This window comes from Coregonus clupeaformis, unplaced genomic scaffold (assembly GCF_020615455.1).
Source record: "Coregonus clupeaformis isolate EN_2021a unplaced genomic scaffold, ASM2061545v1 scaf1033, whole genome shotgun sequence".
NCBI classification, from domain to species: domain Eukaryota; kingdom Metazoa; phylum Chordata; class Actinopteri; order Salmoniformes; family Salmonidae; genus Coregonus; species Coregonus clupeaformis.
Genome location: NW_025534487.1, coordinates 130,118 through 149,338, shown reverse-complemented (window position 1 = coordinate 149,338; position 19,221 = coordinate 130,118). Strand labels below are relative to the sequence as shown.

At 44.8% G+C, this 19,221-nt stretch overlaps 2 protein-coding genes across 2 annotated transcripts in view; both read left to right on the top strand.

Moving 5' to 3' along the window:
* Positions 1–14,622, top strand: part of LOC121536025 — a gene marked incomplete at its 5' end in the record, with an annotated part of 55,588 nt that extends 40,966 nt beyond the window's left edge. The window contains 3 exons of the mRNA XM_045217367.1: positions 13,179–13,326; positions 13,763–13,911; positions 14,603–14,622. Of these exons, the coding sequence (XP_045073302.1) occupies positions 13,179–13,326; positions 13,763–13,911; positions 14,603–14,622 (317 nt within the window). The remainder of the gene's footprint in view (positions 1–13,178; positions 13,327–13,762; positions 13,912–14,602) is intronic.
* Positions 14,623–17,822: 3,200 nt separating this feature from the next.
* Positions 17,823–19,221, top strand: part of LOC121536024 (up-regulator of cell proliferation-like) — a 46,863-nt gene continuing 45,464 nt past the window's right edge. The window contains exon 1 of the mRNA XM_041843301.2: positions 17,823–17,919. The gene's annotated coding sequence lies outside the window, so the exon portion shown is untranslated. The remainder of the gene's footprint in view (positions 17,920–19,221) is intronic.

The following is a 19,221-nucleotide window of genomic DNA, read 5'->3' as shown; positions in this document are numbered from 1 at the left end:
GTGGACGTGTGCAGCGTTCCAAGTCTCCTCCCGAGCGCCGCGCCCACTCATCCACCGCAGGAGCCTCGATCTGGCTCTGCTGCCAGGGTGCCAGAACCGGCTGGTAACCTAACACACATTGAAATGGAGTTAGGTTAGTGGAGGAATGGCGTAGGGGAATTCTGGGCCATCTCGGCCCAGGGAACGTACCTTGACCACTCCTCCGGCCGGTCCTGGCAGTATGTTCTGAGAAACCTACCCACATCCTGGTTTACGCGCTCCACCTGCCCATTACTCTCCGGGTGGTACCCGAGGTGAGGCTCACCGAGACCCCCAACCGCTCCATAAACGCTCTCCAGACTCTGGAGGTGAATTGGGGACCCCGATCAGCCACAATGTCCTCGGGTACCCCGTAGTGCCGGAACACATGGGTGAACAGTGCCTCGGCAGTTTGTAGGGCAGTAGGAAGACCCGGCATGGGGAGCAAACGACAGGCCTTAGAGAACCGGTCCACAACGACCAGGATAGTAGTATTCCCTTGGGAGAGGGGAAGGTCTGTTATAAAGTCCACAGAGAGGTGGGACCATGGTCGTTATGGAACGGGCAGGGGTAGCAACTTACCCCTAGGCCGATGTCTGGCGCCTTACACTGGGCGCACACCGAGCAGGAGGAAACATAAACCCTCACATCCCTTGCCAACGTGGGCCACCAGTACTTGGCACTAAGACAGTGCACTGTCCGGCCGATACCCGGATGTCCAGAGGAGGGTGACGTGTGAGCCCAATAGATCAATCGATCCCGAACCTCGAGCGGAACGTACTTCCGACCCTCCGGGCACTGTGGTGGACTAGGGTCGGTGCGTAACGCCCGCTCGAGTTCAGTATCGACCTCCCACACTACCGGTGCCACCAGACACGACTCAGGCAGTATGGGAGTGGGCTCCACGGACCTCTCCTCTGTGTCATACCGCCGAGACAGCGCATCTGCCTTGCCATTCTGTGACCCAGGGATGTACGTGATCTTAAAAAGTAAACCTGGTCAAGAACATACTCCATCTTGCCTGGCGAGGGTTCAGCCTCCGCCGCCCGGATGTACTCCAGGTTACGGTGGTCCGTCAAAATGAGGAAAGGGTGTTGAGCCCCTCAAGCCAGTGCCTCCACACCTTTAGAGCCTGTACCACGGCTAACAGCTCCCTGTCCCCTACGTCATAGTTCCGCTCCGCCGGACTGAGCTTCTTAGAATAAAAAGCACAGGGGCGGAGTTTAGGTGGCGCGCCAGACCGTTGTGAAAGCACGGCTCTAAACCGGCCTCTGACGCGTCCACCTCTACCTGGAACGGCAAAGAGGGATCCGGATGCGCCAGCACCGGGCCAGGTAAACAGGTCCTTCAGCCTCCCAAACGCCCTGTCCGCCTCGGCCGACCACTGCAGACGCACCGACCCCCTTCAACAGAGACGTGATGGGAGCTGCCACCTGTCCAAAACCCCGGATAAACCTCCTGTAGTAATTTGCAAACCCCAAAAACTGCTGCACCTCCTTCACAGTGGTTGGTGTTTGCCAATTACGCACGGCTTGACACCCGGTCTACCTCCATCTTCACCCTTGACGCAGACAACTGATAACCCAAAAAGGAGACCGACTCCTGGAAAAACAGACACTTTTCTGCCTTCACATACAGGTCGTGCTCCACCAGCCTCTGCAACACTCTACGCACCAGGGCCACATGCTCGACACGGGTAGGCGAGTACACAAGAATGTCATCAATGTACACAACCACCCCCTGCCCCTGCATGTCCCTGAAGATCTCATCCACGAATGATTGGAAAACTGACGGAGCGTTCATCAACCCGTATGGCATGACCAGATACTCGTAATGGCCCGAGGTGGTACTAAAGGCTGTCTTCCATTCATCACCCCCTCCCTGATGCGCACCAAGTTGTACGCGCTCCTGAGATCTAATTTCGTGAAGAAACGCGCCCCATGCAACGACTCAGTCATGGTCGCAATCAGCGGGAGTGGATAACTGTACTTCACTGTAATCTGATTGAGACCACGGTAATCGATGCACGGGCGCAAACCACCATCCTTTTTCTTCACAAAAAAGAAACTCGAGACGCAGGGGAAGTGGAAGGCCGTATGTATCCTTGTCTCAGAGATTCGTCTATGTAAATCTCCATAGCTTTCTTCTCCTCCTGAGACAGAGGATACACATGGCTCCGTGGGATCGCAGCTCCTGCCTGGAGGTCTATCGCACAATCTCCCTGCCTATGGGGGTGGCAACCGCGTCGCCCTCGCCTTACTAAACGCAATAGCCAAATCCCCATACTCAGGGGGAACGTGCAATGCGGGGCACCTGGTTTGGACTCTCCACCGAGGTAGCCCCCTACGGAAACGCCCAAACATCTACCCACACACTGAGCAGACCACTCCATCAGAGCCCTCTCCTGCCACGAAATAGCTGGGTTATGGGTACTCAACCAGGGCATGCCCAGCACCACCGGATACGCAGGAGAGTCAATCAGAACAGCTGAATCATCTCCTGATGATCCCCCTGCGCACACATCCTAAGTGGCGCCGTGACCTCCTGATTAAGCCCGTACCCAACGGACGACTATCTAGGGCATGAACGGGGAAAGGAACATCAACAGGAATAAGGGGAATCCCTAACGCTAAACAAAACTTTTATCAATAAAATTCCCAGCCGCGCCTGAATCTACCAGCGCCTTATGCTGGGAATGAGGTGCTACCTGTGGAAAACGCACAGGCATCCAAAATGGGCAACAGTGAGCTCTGGGTGAGTGGGCGCCTACTCACCTGGAGGGAATCCCCAGTGCGGGACCTGTCGTCATCCTCCCTAGGAGGCCATCCCCAGCACCTAGCCGCGGTGTGTCCTCCCCGACCACAGTTGGTGCAGTGGATGGACCCCCTAACCAACCGACTCCTCCTCTCTCTAGCGCCAGCGCCCCAGGCTCCATAGGACACGGCTCGGAGGCGCTGGAGGGTGAAATGGGACGGACCCCTCAGGACGTCCGCGGGTGGCCAATAGGTTATCCAGCCTGATGGACATGTCGACCAGCTGGTCGAAAGAGAGACTGGTGTCCCTACAAGCCAGCTCCCCGACGGACGTCCTCTCGTAGGCTACATCTGTATAGATCGATCGAGGGCCCGCTCATTCCACCCTGCATCTGCCGCTAGAGTACGGAATTCGAGAGCGAATTCTGGGCACTCCTCCTCCTGCCGGAGGAAGACCAGACGCTCCCCGCTCGCTCCGGGGATGGTCAAACACCGCCCTGAAGCGGCGGGAGAACTCGTTGTAGGTGATCGTCTCGGCGTCGATCTTCCTCCACTCCGCGTTGGCCCATTCCAACGCCCTTCCCGGACAGGCAGGAGATCAGGGCGGACACGCTCTCATGCCCCGAGGGTGCCGGGTGTACGGTGGCCAGGTACAGCTCCACCTGGAGGAGGAATCCTGACACCCAGCCGCGGTTCAGTCGTAGGCCCTCGGGAGAGAGAGAGTCGGATTCTCGGGGTTCTGGCGCTGGAATGGGCGGACTGGCCGATGGTGCTGGCAGTGAGGGAGGTGGTGGAGGCGCTCCCCAGCCTCGGAGCGTGGTGATCACCTCCTGCAGGGCGGTCCCCATCTGCTGTATCTGGTCCCGTTGTTCCCGAACCTGGACCTCCAGTCTCGTCGGGGCTGCTTCGGCTCCTGCTGATTCCATGTCGGGTGTGTAATTCTGTCACGGTGTTTAAATGGTGTGGTGTGGAATCAGGCGCAGAAGCAGATGTACAGTCCAACAAGACTTTACTAGTGAGAGCAAAATAATCCAAAAACGGCCTGAGGCCAAACAGACGCACACAGGCGTCAAATACGAGCGCACAAACACAGGGCGCAAAACTCTCCTCAACCGAGGAGGAAGCTAATCATAACTGGCGTACCAAACACGGGTAACGCACAAACACCTGACACGAAACAATTACACACAACACTACACTAACAACAAGGAAACTAAATAGGGTGCTTAATGAGACATAACACAAGACAGGTGTGGCTAACAGACAAAACTAATCAAACAGGAAACATGGAACATACAACGGTGGCAGCTAGAATTCGAGACTGACGAACGCCGAAAACCTGCCCGAACAAGGGAGAGGCAGCCTCGGCCGAAACCGTGACAGTTATACATTTTGTTAACCTTCAATTACCATCAGTAATCTAAAGATGGTAGTACACACAAAACATGATACAGATATCCCCAGTCCTAACCCATCAATAATTGTTTGTATCAATCTAATTCTCAAAACTAGTCCATAAAACCACTCAAGATTCCTTGAGTATACAATGATTATTTAATTGATTACCCTAAATCTGCTACATGTGATCTCATCTCAAATGATCCATTATCAATTATTTGATCAACCCCCTAGGGAAATCTGTCTCCCCTTCTATTGTTCCTGTCCCCCCTGTAAATGTCATATTTCATTTTTTTGCCAATACAATCACGGTTACATCAAATGTTCCCTCCTTTGGCCATTTAGTTACTATCTTTCTGGTCCGTTTTCTCATTGCTACTGGTGATCCTGCCATCTCTACTTCTGGTGTGGTCTAATGTCTATATTAGGGTGTAAGGTAAATTATTCCTGTTGAGTGGCGCAGTGGTCTAAGGCACTGCATCGCAGTGCTAGCTGTGCCACTAGAGATCCTGGTTCGAATCCAGGCTCTGCTGTAGCCGGCTGCAACCGGGAGACCAATGGTGCTGCGCACAATTGGCCCAGCGTCGTCCAGGGTAGGGGAGGGAATGGCCGGCAGGGAGGTAGCTCAGTTGGTAGAGCATGGCGTTTGCAACGCCAGGGTTGTGGGTTCGATTCCCACGGGGGGCCAGTATGAGAAAAAAAAAAGAATAATGTATGCACTAACTGTAAGTCGCTCTGGATAAGAGCGTCTGCTAAATAATGTAAATGTAATGTAAATGTCTTTTTCAGCTAAACATTATATATCCCTCAGTTAATGGTATTTTCTCCCTAATATATCTTCATACTCTTCTTCTTTCCCTAAATGAGATTTAATCCCTTGCCTTTCCTCTACTATCCTTCTATCATTACTGGATCAATGATAATAACTGTAATAAGTATTAATAATAATTGTAATAACTATTTCACATTAAATTGTGCCTTTTTCTGATAATGTTATAATTGTAGCCTATTGCATTACTTTAGTTTAAAATATAAGTTTGTTTATTTAACAAATCTAGAACCCACTATAGGTTGGTGCTATTCCCTCAGCATAATAGCTAAAGCTACTTGCATCCCCTGGTCCCCGTAACGAAAATAAATTATCATTCTAGAATTCACCAACTATTTGCATACACCACTGGTGTTAAGCAACCTATCGAATAAAGTAATAACAATTAGAATTTATCAAAGCACTGCCTTACAGTCAAGTTTTTTAGACCTCTACTTGAAATCTTACAGCTCAATCTAACTCGCTGGACTGTCTCAATTTTTTTTTTTCGCTAACCAGAGCCATATATTATTCTCCTTTGTCCTCAACTCAATTTTCACAGCTCTATCGCCATTTCAGTTTGCTATCCAATTTCTTTAACTGTGCTCTCTGATTAGGCCCTAATTAATAAAACAAATACTTGCTATCGTTGATAAGCATACATTTAATGATATTCCTATCATTTGAACTATCTCTCACCCCTCCCCTTGCTCCTTCCTACACAACGGGGAGGCGCGGGGACCCTTGTAACATATTTTCATAGACCTTTCTAGAATACTTCTACTTAAGCTATCTAATTCAACCTTTCACATTTCTCAATCCACGTAGTAATCTAGGTCTATAGCCCCAATGCGAAAGCTTTACCCACTGTCCCTACCTGGGTTCGAACCAGGGACTCTCTACATACATTGCCAGTCACCCCACACATTCCGCGATCCTTTCAAAGTATATACTTCCAGTTCATAGAGCAAGTGACGTCACCAAATGAAAACCGCACTAGCTCTCACCTCATTCTAAGATTGCTGGGGCCTCTTTCATTCCCCGCCAATAGATTAGGTAAGGCTATCAGTGGGTACTGGCCCCCTCCTCTCTCTCTCTCTCTCTTTCTCTCTCTCTCTCTCTCTCTCTCTCTCTCTCTCTCTCTCTCTCTCACTGCTTCTTTAAATTTACCCCTACGCGGTTCTCCCTCCTGTTTCCACTCCGAACAGGTTTTTTTCTGTTTTTCGTTTTAACTTAATATTTGTCCGTTATTAAAAGTACGTTAATCTATTTATTTAAATCAAATTATTCCCACCTAATTAGTTAAAGTCGGTGCATATTTATATTTCAACGATAAAACATTTTCAGTCTAATTATTTAACCAGTATTTTGCAGGGTCAAACATCAAAAGTTAAATTAAATAATAAACCAAATTGCTTCAATTTTATTATTTAAAACCAGTATTATGCTATGTCAAACATCAAACGTTACTGTTCAGTTATATCAGTTCAAATGTTTCAGTTTAGTCATACTAGTTATTCATTATTTTTACCTTTATATTCCCAATTGTTATTAACGGGTTATACGGTTTAAGCAACCACGGACTTCTTTAACTCCTAATTAGTTTTCTATCAAGGTATACAGGTTTATTCATTTTAATAACCCGCATTCACTCTTTTATTACACTGGGATCATTCACACTCTCATTCATACAACACCCTATACTCTAAAGTGTCCCTCTGATCCTAGCCGTACCTAGCCCTCCGGTACGTGTCAGTAGTGCAACACTATCTAAAATTGTAAGTGTCCCTCTGATCCTAGCTGTACCTAGCCCTCTGGTACGTGTCAGTAGTGCAACACTTTTAAGCCAATAATTCCCTATACCCCCAGTTCCCACCCCTGGTGGTCCTAGCCTGAGGATTTCAGTATTTTCCCCGATCCTAGCCGTACCTAGCCCTCTGGTACGTGTCAGTGGAACAATACTATCTAAAATTGTAAGTGTCCCTCTCCCAAGTGGACATTCTCAATTTTTCCCCTAACCCATCTGTCTATCTCCTCATTTGACCTTCTCCCCTACCTCACCTCGCTGATCAACTCATCCTTGACCGCTGGCCATGTCCCTTCCGTCTTCAAGAGAGCGAGAGTTGCTCCCCTTCTCAAGAAACCAACACTCGATCCCACTGATGTCAACAACTACAGACCAGTATCCCTTCTTTCTTTTCTTTCCAAAACTATTGAGCGTGCTGTCTTTAGCCAACTCTCTTGCTATCTCTCTCAGAATGACCTTTCTGATCCAAACCAGTCAGGTTTCAGGACTGGTCATTCAACTGAGACTGCTCTTCTCTGTGTCACGGAGGCTCTCCCTCACTGCTAAAGCTAACTCTCTCTCCTCTGCTCTTGTCCTTCTAGACCTGTCTGCTGCCTTTGATACTGTGAACCATCAGATCCTCCTCTCCACCCTCTCCGAGCTGGGCATCTCTCGGCGCGGCTCACTCCTGGATTGCGTCCACCTGACCGGTCGCTCCCTACCAAGTGGCGTGGCGAGAAGCTGTCTCCGCACCACGTGCTCTCACCACTGGTGTCCCCCAGGCTCGGTTCTAGGCCCTCTCCTTTTCTCCCTATACACCAAGTCACTTGGCTCTGTCATATCCTCACATGGCCTCTCCTATCATTGCTACACTGACGATACACAACTAATCTTCTCCTTTCCCCTTCTGATAACCAGGTGGCGAATCGCATCTCTGCATGTCTGGCAGACATATCAGTATGGATGACGGATCACCACCTCAAGCTGAACCCTGGCAAGACGGAGCTGCTCTTCCTCCCGGGAAGGACTGCCCGTTCCATGATCTCGCCATCACGGTTGACAACTCCGCTGTGTCCTCCTCCCAGAGTGCGAAGAGCCTAGGCATGACCCTGGACAACACCCTGTCGTTCTCCGCCAACATCAAGGCGGTGACCCGCCTCCTGCAGGTTCATGCTCTACAACATTCGGAGAGTACGACCCTGCCTTACACAGGAAGCGGCACAGGTCCTAATCCAGGCACTTGTCATCTCCCGTCTGGACTACTGCAACTCGCTGTTGGCTGGCCTCCCTGCCTGTGCCATTAAACCCCTACAACTCATCCAGAATGCCGCAGCCCGTCTGGTGTTCAACCTTCCCAAGTTCTCTCATGTCACCCCCTCCTCCGCACACTCCACTGGCTTCCAGTTGAAGCTCGCATCCGCTACAAGACCATGGTGCTTCCTATGGAGCAGTGAGGGGAACGGCACCTCTGTACCTTCGGGCTCTGATCAGTCCCTACACCCAAACGAGGGCATTGCGTTCATCCACCTCTGGCCTGCTGGCTCCCCTTCCTCTGCGGAAGCATAGTTCCCGCTCAGCCCAGTCAAAACTGTTCTCTGCTCTGGCACCCCAATGGTGGAACAAGCTCCCCTCACGATGCCAGGACAGCGGAGTCACTCACCACCTTCCGGAGACATTTGAAACCCCACATCTTTAAGGAATACCTGGGATAGGATAAAGTAATCCTTCTACCCCCCCAATAATTGTAAAGTGGTTATCCCACTGGCTATAGGTGAACGCACCCAATTGGTGAGTCGCTCTGGATAAGGCGTCTGCAAATGATTGTAAATGTGCCCTTGAGCAAGGCACTTAACCCTAATTGCTCCTGTAAGTCGCTTCTGGATAAGAGCGTCTGCTAAATGACTAAAATATAATGTAAACGATCCTAGCCGTACCTAGCCTCTGGTACGTGTCAGTAGTGCAACACTTTTAATCCAATAATTCCCTATACCCTCAGTTCCCACCCTGGTGGTCCTAGCCTGAGGGTTTCAGTATTTTCCCCGATCCTAGCCGTACCTAGCCCTCTGGTACGTGTCAGTGGAACAATACTCTATAATACCATGGTTTAACACTCACATTTACCATAAGTTTGCATGTCACAATATGGTGCTTATCTACTCATAATAATTTGTATAATAATTCATAATTTAGTTCACTTACATCAAACAGGTGTTTCACAAAATTAATTTGGATAAAGCTAATGTGCAGAACTTTAGTTATATAACAATAGGTGTCTGCTTACCTGTTTTTAGTTGTACAGACTCTTTTTGTAAACACACCGTCCGACGACAGCAATATCCAATCGGCCGGACAATACCTAGCGAAGTCCCTCTACCAGATCACGCTTGGCGGTCACCAATTGTTAGTTGCGCCAATTCAAATCTGCTATTGGAACAAAAGAGGTCAATACACGTCTTCTAAAATAGACTAGTATTTTAATTAATGCAAACACTTGAATGGTAAATATGATGTTCGTATATACGGGCCCACTGAAAAACCATGCAGGGCAGTCAGAGAACTAACTGTCCCAACCCAAAATTATTATTTTAATACTCTGACAGAGATAGTTCCTGCTCCAAGCTGGGCCTGTCAGAGTATAGGCTGGGTGTGGTTTAAATTACCCAACCTATCGTTGGTGCTCAGGCTGGTCCCAGCCCCTTGGCGCTTCACTGTTGCCAGGCATTAGTTGTTATCTTTACAACTTGTCTCGAGTCAGCAACCTCAGACATAGTTTGTCCTTGAGCGGTTTAACAAAGAGGCAGTGTGTGTGTCTGTGTGAATCACAAGTCTGTCTCAGCCTACCCCCTAACGGTTCCTCACATTAATCACAGCTTGTTATGTTAAACAATCTATATCAGTACAGCACAAACCTATTATGTTTAATCATTAATGTATTCTTTCTAAGCTAGGCATCACATCTAGTTATAAGAAAATAGATCCCCACATAGCCCAACACCCTATTAAGACACTTTATGTTGGTGTTTCCTTTATTTTGGCAGTTACAGTACCTGTATATACATCCTTACAAATGTTGGTTGATATTAAGCTAATAGATAAACAGTTGAGCAATGAGAACAGAAACTTCTTGGGATTTCTACAAATTCTGCTTGAGCCAGCTCAATGTTGAATTGTCACAAGTTCCTGAGACCTCAGAGAATGCTGTGTCCCGTGTGGTCTGATAAACCGTATGATGGAAAACCTATAGCCTATACCTCAGACCTTTTTTAGGTTAGATATGTGAACGCGTTAAGCAGGTTGTAAGCAAAGATATGTGAGAATATGACATAAGACTGCTGAACAATTAATCAAATGGCCACCCGGACTATTTACATTGACCCCCCTTTGTTTTTACACTGCTGCTACCGCTGTTTATTATCTATGCATAGTCACTTTACCCTCACGTACATGTACAAAATTACCTTCGACTAACCTGTACTCTGACACATTGACTCCGTACCGCACCCCCTATAGCCTCGTTATTATTTTATTGTGTTACTTTTTATTTAATTTTTACTTTATTTAGTAACTATTTTCTTAACTCTATTTCTTGAACTGCATTGTTGGTTGAGTTGAGCAATGTGAGGGGAACGGCACTCCGTACTTTAGCCTTGATCAGTCTCTTACACCCAAACGAGGGCATTAGTCATCCACCCTCGCCTGCTGGCTCCTTCCTCTGCGGAAGCATAGTTCCCTGGCCAGCCCAGTCAAAATTGTTCGCTGCTTTGGCACCCCAATGGTGGAACAAGCTCCCTCACGACGCCAGGACAGCGGAGTCACTCACCACCTTCCGGAGACATTTGAACCCCCACCTCTTAAGGGAATACCGGGATAGGCGATAAAGTAATCCTTCACCCCCCAAATGTAAAGTGGATATCCCACTGGCTGTGGGGTGAATGCACCAATTTGTAAGTCGCTCTTGGATAAGATCAGTCTACTAAATGACGTAAATGTGCCCTCGAGCAACACTTAACCCTAATTGTTCCTGTAAGTCGCTTCTGGATAAGAGCTGCTACAAATGACTAAAATGTAAAATGTAAATGTTAAGGGCTTGTAAGTAAGCATTTCACAGTAAGGTCTACACCTGTTGTATTCAGCGCATGTGACAAATACAATCTTATTTAATTTTCATGTCATCTGACTATAGCACCTGTTCCAATCCAAGTGCCAATGCCGTTTACATTGGTTGGTTACTCTCAATCAAAAAGGCTTTTTTTATGGAAACCCTTCCAAATAGCCTATTGGCATGGAGATCGCGTCTAATGTTGTATTTGGAGACTTGGTGACCCGAAGATGCGACCAATTTCTGTAATTCTATGGCCCTTGGACTTTTCTTTGCTCCCCGAACCATCTTCCTCGCTGTGCGTGGGGACAAGATAAACATGCGTCCAATACCAGGCAACTTTGTCACTGTTCCAGTGGTTTTAAACTTCGTAATTGTTGCCATAATAGTGGTAAGTGGTATATTTGGTTTTGTACCCATTGCCTGATTTATCAAGGTCAACAACCATTTGTCTCTTTTCGTTTGTGAGTTCTTTGCCTTTTCCCATGGTGATGGTTAACTAAGGGATTTGACATGCGTGTTACCTCATTTTTATACCCCAGTGAAACAGGAAGCCATGGAAGGCCACAGTACAGTTCCTTAAACTGAGATTAATTTAAAAAATGAGAATGTTAATGCATATGTAATTTGTTTTGTTTTTATTTATAAGAATCTTTAGGGGTGCCAATAACTTTTACCCCTATCTTTTTGAGAAAAAATTAATATTACTTGATAAACAAAATCTCTTTCTAAAATAAAATCATTAAAAAAATATGTGGCATACAATATAGCTCTGTATTTCTATTTATTATAAATAGTATTTTTTGCTGATCTTTATCAAGGGTGCAAATACAGTGGGGAAAAAAAGTATTTAGTCAGCCACCAATTGTGCAAGTTCTCCCACTTAAAAAGATGAGAGAGGCCTGTAATTTTCATCATAGGTACACGTCAACTATGACAGACAAATTGAGAAATTTTTTTCCTGAAAATCACATTGTAGGATTTTTTATGAATTTATTTGCAAATTATGGTGGAAAATAAGTATTTGGTCACCTACAAACAAGCAAGATTTCTGGCTCTTACAGACCTGTAACTGCTTCTTTAAGAGGCTCCTCTGTCCTCCACTCGTTACCTGTATTAATGGCACCTGTTTGAACTTGTTATCAGTATAAAAGATCTCTCGATCTATATAATCTCCCTCGATCTGGGGCTCCACGCAAGATCTCACCCCGTGGGGTCAAAATGATCACAAGAATGGTGAGCAAAAATCCCAGAACCACACGGGGGGACCTAGTGAATGACCTGCAGAGAGCTGGGACCAAAGTAACAAAGCCTACCATCAGTAACACACTACGCCGCCAGGGACTCAAATCCTGTAGTGCCAGACGTGTCCCCCTGCTTAAGCCAGTACATGTCCAGGCCCGTCTGAAGTTTACTAGAGTGCATTTGGATGATCCAGAAGAGGATTGGGAGAATGTCATATGGTCAGATGAAACCAAAATATAACTTTTTGGTAAAAACTCAACTTGTCGTGTTTGGAGGACAAAGAATGCTGAGTTGCATCCAAAGAACACCATACCTATTGTGAAGCATGGGGGTGGAAACATCATGCTTTGGGGCTGTTTTTTCTGCAAAGGGACCAGGACGACTGATCCGGTTAAAGGAAAGAATGAAAGGGGCCATGTATCGTGAGGTTTTGAGTGAAAACCTCCTTCCATCAGCAAGGCATTGAAGATGAAACATGGCTGGGTCTTCTCAGCATGACAATGATCCCAAACACACCGCCCGGCAACGAAGGAGTGGCTTCGTAAGAAGCATTTCAAGGTCCTGGAGTGGCTAGCCAGTCTCCATATCTCCAACCTCATAGAAAATCTTTGGAGGGAGTTGAAAGTCCGTGTTGCCCAGCGACAGCCCCAAAACATCACTGCTCTAGAGGAGATCTGCATGGAGGAATGGGCCAAAATACCAGCAACAGTGTGTGAAAACCCTAGTGAAGACTTACAGAAAACGTTTGACCTGTGTCATTGCCAACAAAGGGTATATAACAAAGTATTGAGAAACTTTTGTTATTGACCAAATACTTATTTTCCACCATAATTTGCAAATAAATTCATTTAAATCCTACAATGTGATTTTCTGTAAAGAAAATTCTCATTTTGTCTGTCACAGTTGACGTGTACCTATGATGAAAATTACAGGCCTCTCTCATCTTTTTAAGTAGGAGAACTTGCACAATTGGTGGCTGACTAAATACTTTTTTTCCCCACTGTAATGTTGGACCTGACTGTATTTTCAAATGCCTTCGTAAAACACATTTTTGTTTCAAATGTATCTTAGAGGTCCAAGCACCAGGTGACTTGAAGGTAGACCAGCTGAAACCTACCTCCCTCACCATTAGTTGGAGTAAGGCTCACGGAATGGAGCAAATCCCACATCACTTCCTCATCAGGGTAGCCAGAGGCCTAGAAGGATCCAAAATCCAAACGTAAGAGCTCTCAAAACCTCTGAACTATCCCATAAAATTGTATAATTCTCCTGGGAAAAAATTACTTTCTACAATTTAGACATTCAGAAATCCTATCTTATATAGAAGTACATTAGTTTGGTGTTTTTTGCATTCAATTTGAAAAGTTAAAGGGATTTGGGGGAATTAAATATTTTTTCCTACTTACCTAGAGTCAGATAAACTCATGGAAACCATTTGTATGTCTCTGCGTGCAGTTTGAAGGAAGTTGAAGGTAGCATTTTGTTAGCTTAGCACATTTGCTGGAAGTCTCCAGAAACTACTTGCCAGCTCCTCTCAAAAGCTGGGTGGTGTGTTAATAATCATAAGAAATTAGATTCAATCCATTTCCTCATTCTGTCCTACTAAAATGCCTAAGATTTTTCTTCTCCAAATAACAAGTGTGATTTTCTTGCAGCCAAATAACTGATCCCCAAGAAGAGTACACTGAATACTGCCACAGAAAATGTTGTGACCTGCAACCTGGTACTGAATACACTGTCAGTGTCTCAACTGTGCTGAAGAATGGGGAACAGAGTGAACCTGTTTCTACAACCATCTGCACAAGTAAGAGGTCACTTGTTCTTTCAGGAATATTTTACAAAAAATACAAATGTACATGATTTTCCATTTGGCTGTTGTTGATTCACCAGGATTAGTGCATAATTCACTTATTATAGGCCACTGGCTAAGATGTTGCCGACAGAGGGCCTCGCCTCGCGTTCCGATAAAACGTTGTAGGTTTCTAATTTTTCTAGTGTTTTTCTCTAATTGTTTCATCACTGCTAAAGTTGATATCATGTATTTAGTATTGTTAAAAAAATGTAATTGTTTTATTTCACTTAGTCCTGCATTATCGGAGCTCGGAGCTTAAGAATTTCACTGTACCCGGGAATTACACCTACAACCCTGTACATGTGACTATTAAACACCCTGGAATTTTGGGCTCCTGAGTGGCACAGTGGTCTAAGGCACTGCATCTTAGTGCTAAAGGCATCACTACAGACCCTGGTTCGGATCCAGGCTGTATCACAAGCTGGCTGTGATTAGGAGTCCCATAGGGTGGCGCATAATTGTGTCTGCATCGTCCGGGTTAGGCCGTCATTGTAAATAAGAATTTGTTCTTAACTGACTTGCCTAGTTAAATAAAGTTTAAATAAACATCTCTGAATACATTTAACACACTGAATTTTGGGGAATCATTTTTGCGAGTACAGCAAGTGCTCAATTGACATGTTCTTTTAACAATTTATTTTAGATGGAAATTACCAGTTTTGAAGGCTATGATTTGCAATGTGAGCATAAACATTGTCGGACTCCTGGTGGTTAACGATAGTTGCTATGCAGTGGAGACACTGTGATTGGTTAGTCAGCCAGTCAATCAAAGAGACCTACATTATTTTGCAAAACAGTCAACATGCTATGAAAGTCCTGCCTACTTCCTGTATCATGTCTCTGTGGTCATTTAAGATGTGGCGTACAATTACACTGAGTGTACAAAATATTAGGAACACCTGCTCTTTCCATGACATTGACTGACCAGGTGAATCCAGGTGAAAGCTATGTTCCCTTATTGATGTCACTTGTTAAATCCACTTCAATCAGTGTAGATAAGGGGAGCAAGCAGGTTAAAGAAGGATTTTTAAACCTTGAGAGAATTGAGACATGGATTGTGTATGTGTGCCATTCAGAGGGTAAATGGGCAAGACAAAATATTCAAGTGCCTTTGAATGGGGTATGGTAGTAGGTGCCAGGTGCATCGGTTTGAGTGTGTCAAGAACTGCAACTCACATCAATACCTTTGTCAGATAACACTGTGAAACAAATAATTTATGCTATATCTAGCAATCAAGAGGAAACTCTGACTGAACGACTCAAAAACTCCCCAGTTTACAGTGGCTTGTGAAAGTATTCACCCCCCTTGGCATTTTTCCTATTTTGTTGCCTTACAATCTGGAATTAAAATAGATTTTTGGGTGGTTTGTATCATTTGATTTACACAACATGCCTACCACTTTGAAGATACAACATATTTTTTCTTGTGAAACAAATAAGAAATAAGACAAAAAAACAGAACTTGAGCATGCATAACTATTCACCCCCCCAAAGTCAATACTTTTTAGAGCCACCTTTTGCAGCAATTACAGCTGCAAGACTCTTGGGGTATGTCTCTATAAGCTTGGCACATCTAGCCACTGGGATATTTGCCCATTCTTCAATGCAAAACTGCTCCAGCTCCTTCAAGTTGGATGGGTTCCGCTGGTGTATAGCAATCTTTAAGTCATAGCACAGATTCTCAATTGGATTGAGGTCTGGGCATTGACTAGGCCATTCCAATACATTTAAATGTTTCCCCTTAAACCACTCAAGTGTTGCTTTAGAAGTATGCTTAGGGTCATTGTCCTGCTGGATGGTGATCCTCCGTCCCAGTCTCAAATCTCTGGAAGACTGAAACAGGTTTTCCACAAGAATTTCCCTGTATTTAGCACCATCCATCATTCCTTCAATTCTGACCAGTTTCCCAGTCCATACCGATGAAAAACATCCCCACAGCATGATGCTGGCATCACCATGCTTCACTGTGGGGATGGTATTCTCGGGGTGATGAGGTGTTGGGTTTGCGCCAGACATAGTGTTTTCCTTGATGGCCAAAAAGCTCAATTCTTAGTCTCATCTGACCAGAGTACCTTCTTCCATATGTTTGGGGAGTCTCCCACATGCTTTTGGTGAACACCAAACGTATTTGCTTATTTTTCTTTAAGCAATGGCTTTTTCTGGCCACTCTTCCGTAAAGCCCAGCTCTGTGGAGTGTACGGCAAAGTGGTCCTATGAACAGATACTCTAATCTCCGCTGTGGAGCTTTGCAGCTCCTTCCAGGGTTATCTTTGGTCTCTTTGTTGCCTCTCTGATTAATGCCCTCCTTGCCCGGTCCGTGAGTTTTGGTGGCCCTCTCTGGCAGGTTTCTAGTGTTGCCATATTCTTTCCATTTTTTTATAATGGATTTAATGGTGCTGCGTGGGATGTTCAAAGTTTCTGGTATTTTTTTATAACCCAACCCTGATCTGTACTTCTCACAACTTTGTCCCTGACCTGTTTGGAGAGCTCCTTGGTGTTCATGGTGCCGCTTGCTTGGTGGTGCCCCTTGCTTAGTGGTGTTGCAGACTCTGGGGCCTTTCAGAACAGGTGTGTGTATGTATACTGAAATCAAGTGACAGATCATTGCACACAGGTGGACTTTATTTAACTAATTATGTGACTTCTGAAGGTAATTGGTTGCCCCAGATCTTATTTAGGGGCTTCATAGCAAAAGGGGTGAATACATATGCACGCACCACTTTTCCGTTATTTATTTTTTAGAATTGTTTGAAACAAGTAATTTTTTTTCATTTCACTTCACCGATTTCGGCTATTTCAATACATGAAATCCAAATAAAAATCAATTTAAATTACAGGTTGTAATGCAACAAAATATGAAAAACACCAAGGGGGGTGAATACTTTTGCAAGGCACAGAATGTTTTGCAATTGACTGCGATAGCCTCAAATAAAAAAGTAAGCATTGGCTATTATTTAACTATATTTTTGTTAATGGTTGATATACATAATTACATTGAATATGTGTTGTACTTACCTGCAGTATAGTATGATTACTATTCATGTGCATGGTTATTGGCATTGACCGTGATCTTTCCCCTTTGATGATGTCATCACCCAGAGTCAGATCTGTACTATGCGACTCTACCACATGTTGAGTGGGCTGTAACGCTTTTTGCTGTATTTGTACTGTTTGTACATGGCTGTACACCTTTTTATTTCTTAGGTTGAAACTAAGGAAAGTAATATTGAAATGCGTAGTGGGCATTCCTTGTCAAGTTACTATAGTTGGGGTCCGAGAATTGTTTGATATCAAATGTGGTCGTGGGCAAAAGGTTTGGGAACCCTGTATTACAGTATGGAAAGAGTTGAACTGCCTCTGCTTGCTTTAACCTTATCCAAAGTACAGTGTAGAAATGCTTATTATTGTGAGTATTTATAATCCAAAAGAAACATTTAATTTATATATTTTTGCTGGCGTATGAAACAATTGAACAGCGGCAAAGCGATGTTGCTAAATGAATATAGCGGAAAACTCATTTTTGTTACATTACAAATACTACTTCTGTTGTGACTTCTGGCGTTTAATTTATTTCTTTCTTTCAAAAGGAATTGCAAGACATGTTTATCTCTGGCTTTATTCTACTTTTCCTCCTGTAAACTATATTTCTGGAGTTAAACTATAGCACTGACAATAATGTATTTTCCCTTAGTACCCCTGCTCCAGACCAGCTGAATGTTGACTCAGTGGACACCACATCAGCTGCTGTTAGCTGGAGCCAGCCACCAGGATTGACCAAACCCAACATCATTACCAGATCTCCTACCACTGTCCAGGGACAGAACCACACATCACTACCACATCTTCACACAACATCACTCTCTGACCTGCAACCTGCTACTGAATACTCTGTCACTGTCTGCACTGTGCTGGAAAATGGAAAGCAAAGTCAACTGGTGTTAACAACCCTCACAACAACAAGTAAGGAAGTACTGTAGTAAAGTATTAGGTTTTGTGTAGAACATTAATATATACTTTATTAAACATTGACTAGTTATCAAAATGACTCTAATGTAAATGAACTAATCATAATGGATGTGTCAGCATGGGATGTAAAGGTACGGTATCTTACCAACAATTAGATTTTTTTTAAAGATAAGTGCTAAAATTATCGGCACGCCTGTTTTCAACACTTTGTGCACCCTCTCCTTGTGAGGATAACAGTGGCGCAGCGGTCTAAGGCACTGCATCTCAGTGCTTGAGGCGTCACTACAGACCCCCTGGTTCGATTCCAGGCTGTATCACAACCGGCCGTGATTGGGAGTCCCATAGGGCAGCGCATAACTGGCCCAGTGTGTGTTCCCGGGTTTGGCCGGTGTAGGCCGCACGCAAACAATAATAAATAAGAATTTGTTCTTAACTGACTTGCCTAGTTAAATAAAGGTAATAAAAATTAACTCTTTTTTCTATTACGTTAATGAGATTGAAGAACATATTGCGAGGGATCTTAGACCATTCCTCCATAGAGAATTTTTTTCACATTCATTCTGCGATTATGGACAGCCCTCTTCAATTCAAACCACAGGTTTTCAATGAGGTTCAAGTAAGTCCGAGAAAGAGATGGCCATTGCAAAATGTGGATTTTGTGGTCAATTACCATTTGATTTTGATGTGTGCTTGGGTTTATTGTCTTGCTGGAAGATCAATTTGTAGGGGAAGTTTCAGCCCCCTGGGCAGAGGCAACCAGGTTTTTTGCAAAAATATCCTCTTACTTGGTATAGTTCATGACTCCATTGACCTTAACAAGGGCCCCAGGACCAGTGGAAGCAAACAGCCGGTTACATCAAAAGATCCACCACCATAAGTATGAGGTCATTTTCTGCAAATGCATCTTTATTTCGAGGCCAACAAGCTCTATATTCATCTCATCTGACCATAGCACCCGGTTCCAATTCAAGTGCCAATCCTGCTTAGCAAACTCCAGGCATTTACAGTTCTTCATTGCTCTCAATAAAGGCTAATTGTAGATTTGGAGACTTGGTGAGCCCAAGATGAGACCAAGTTCTGTCATTCTCCAACTAGTGCCATTGGACTATTCTTTGCCTCCCGAACCATCTTCCTCACTGTGATACAAGTGGTATATTTGTTTTTTTCAGTAGTTCTGTGTAACCATTGCCTGATTTATGAAAGTCAACAACCATTTGTGTCTTTTCATTTGTGAGTTCTTTGCCTCTTTGCCTTTGCGGTGGATGACAAAGGAATTTTACATGTGTGTTACCTCAT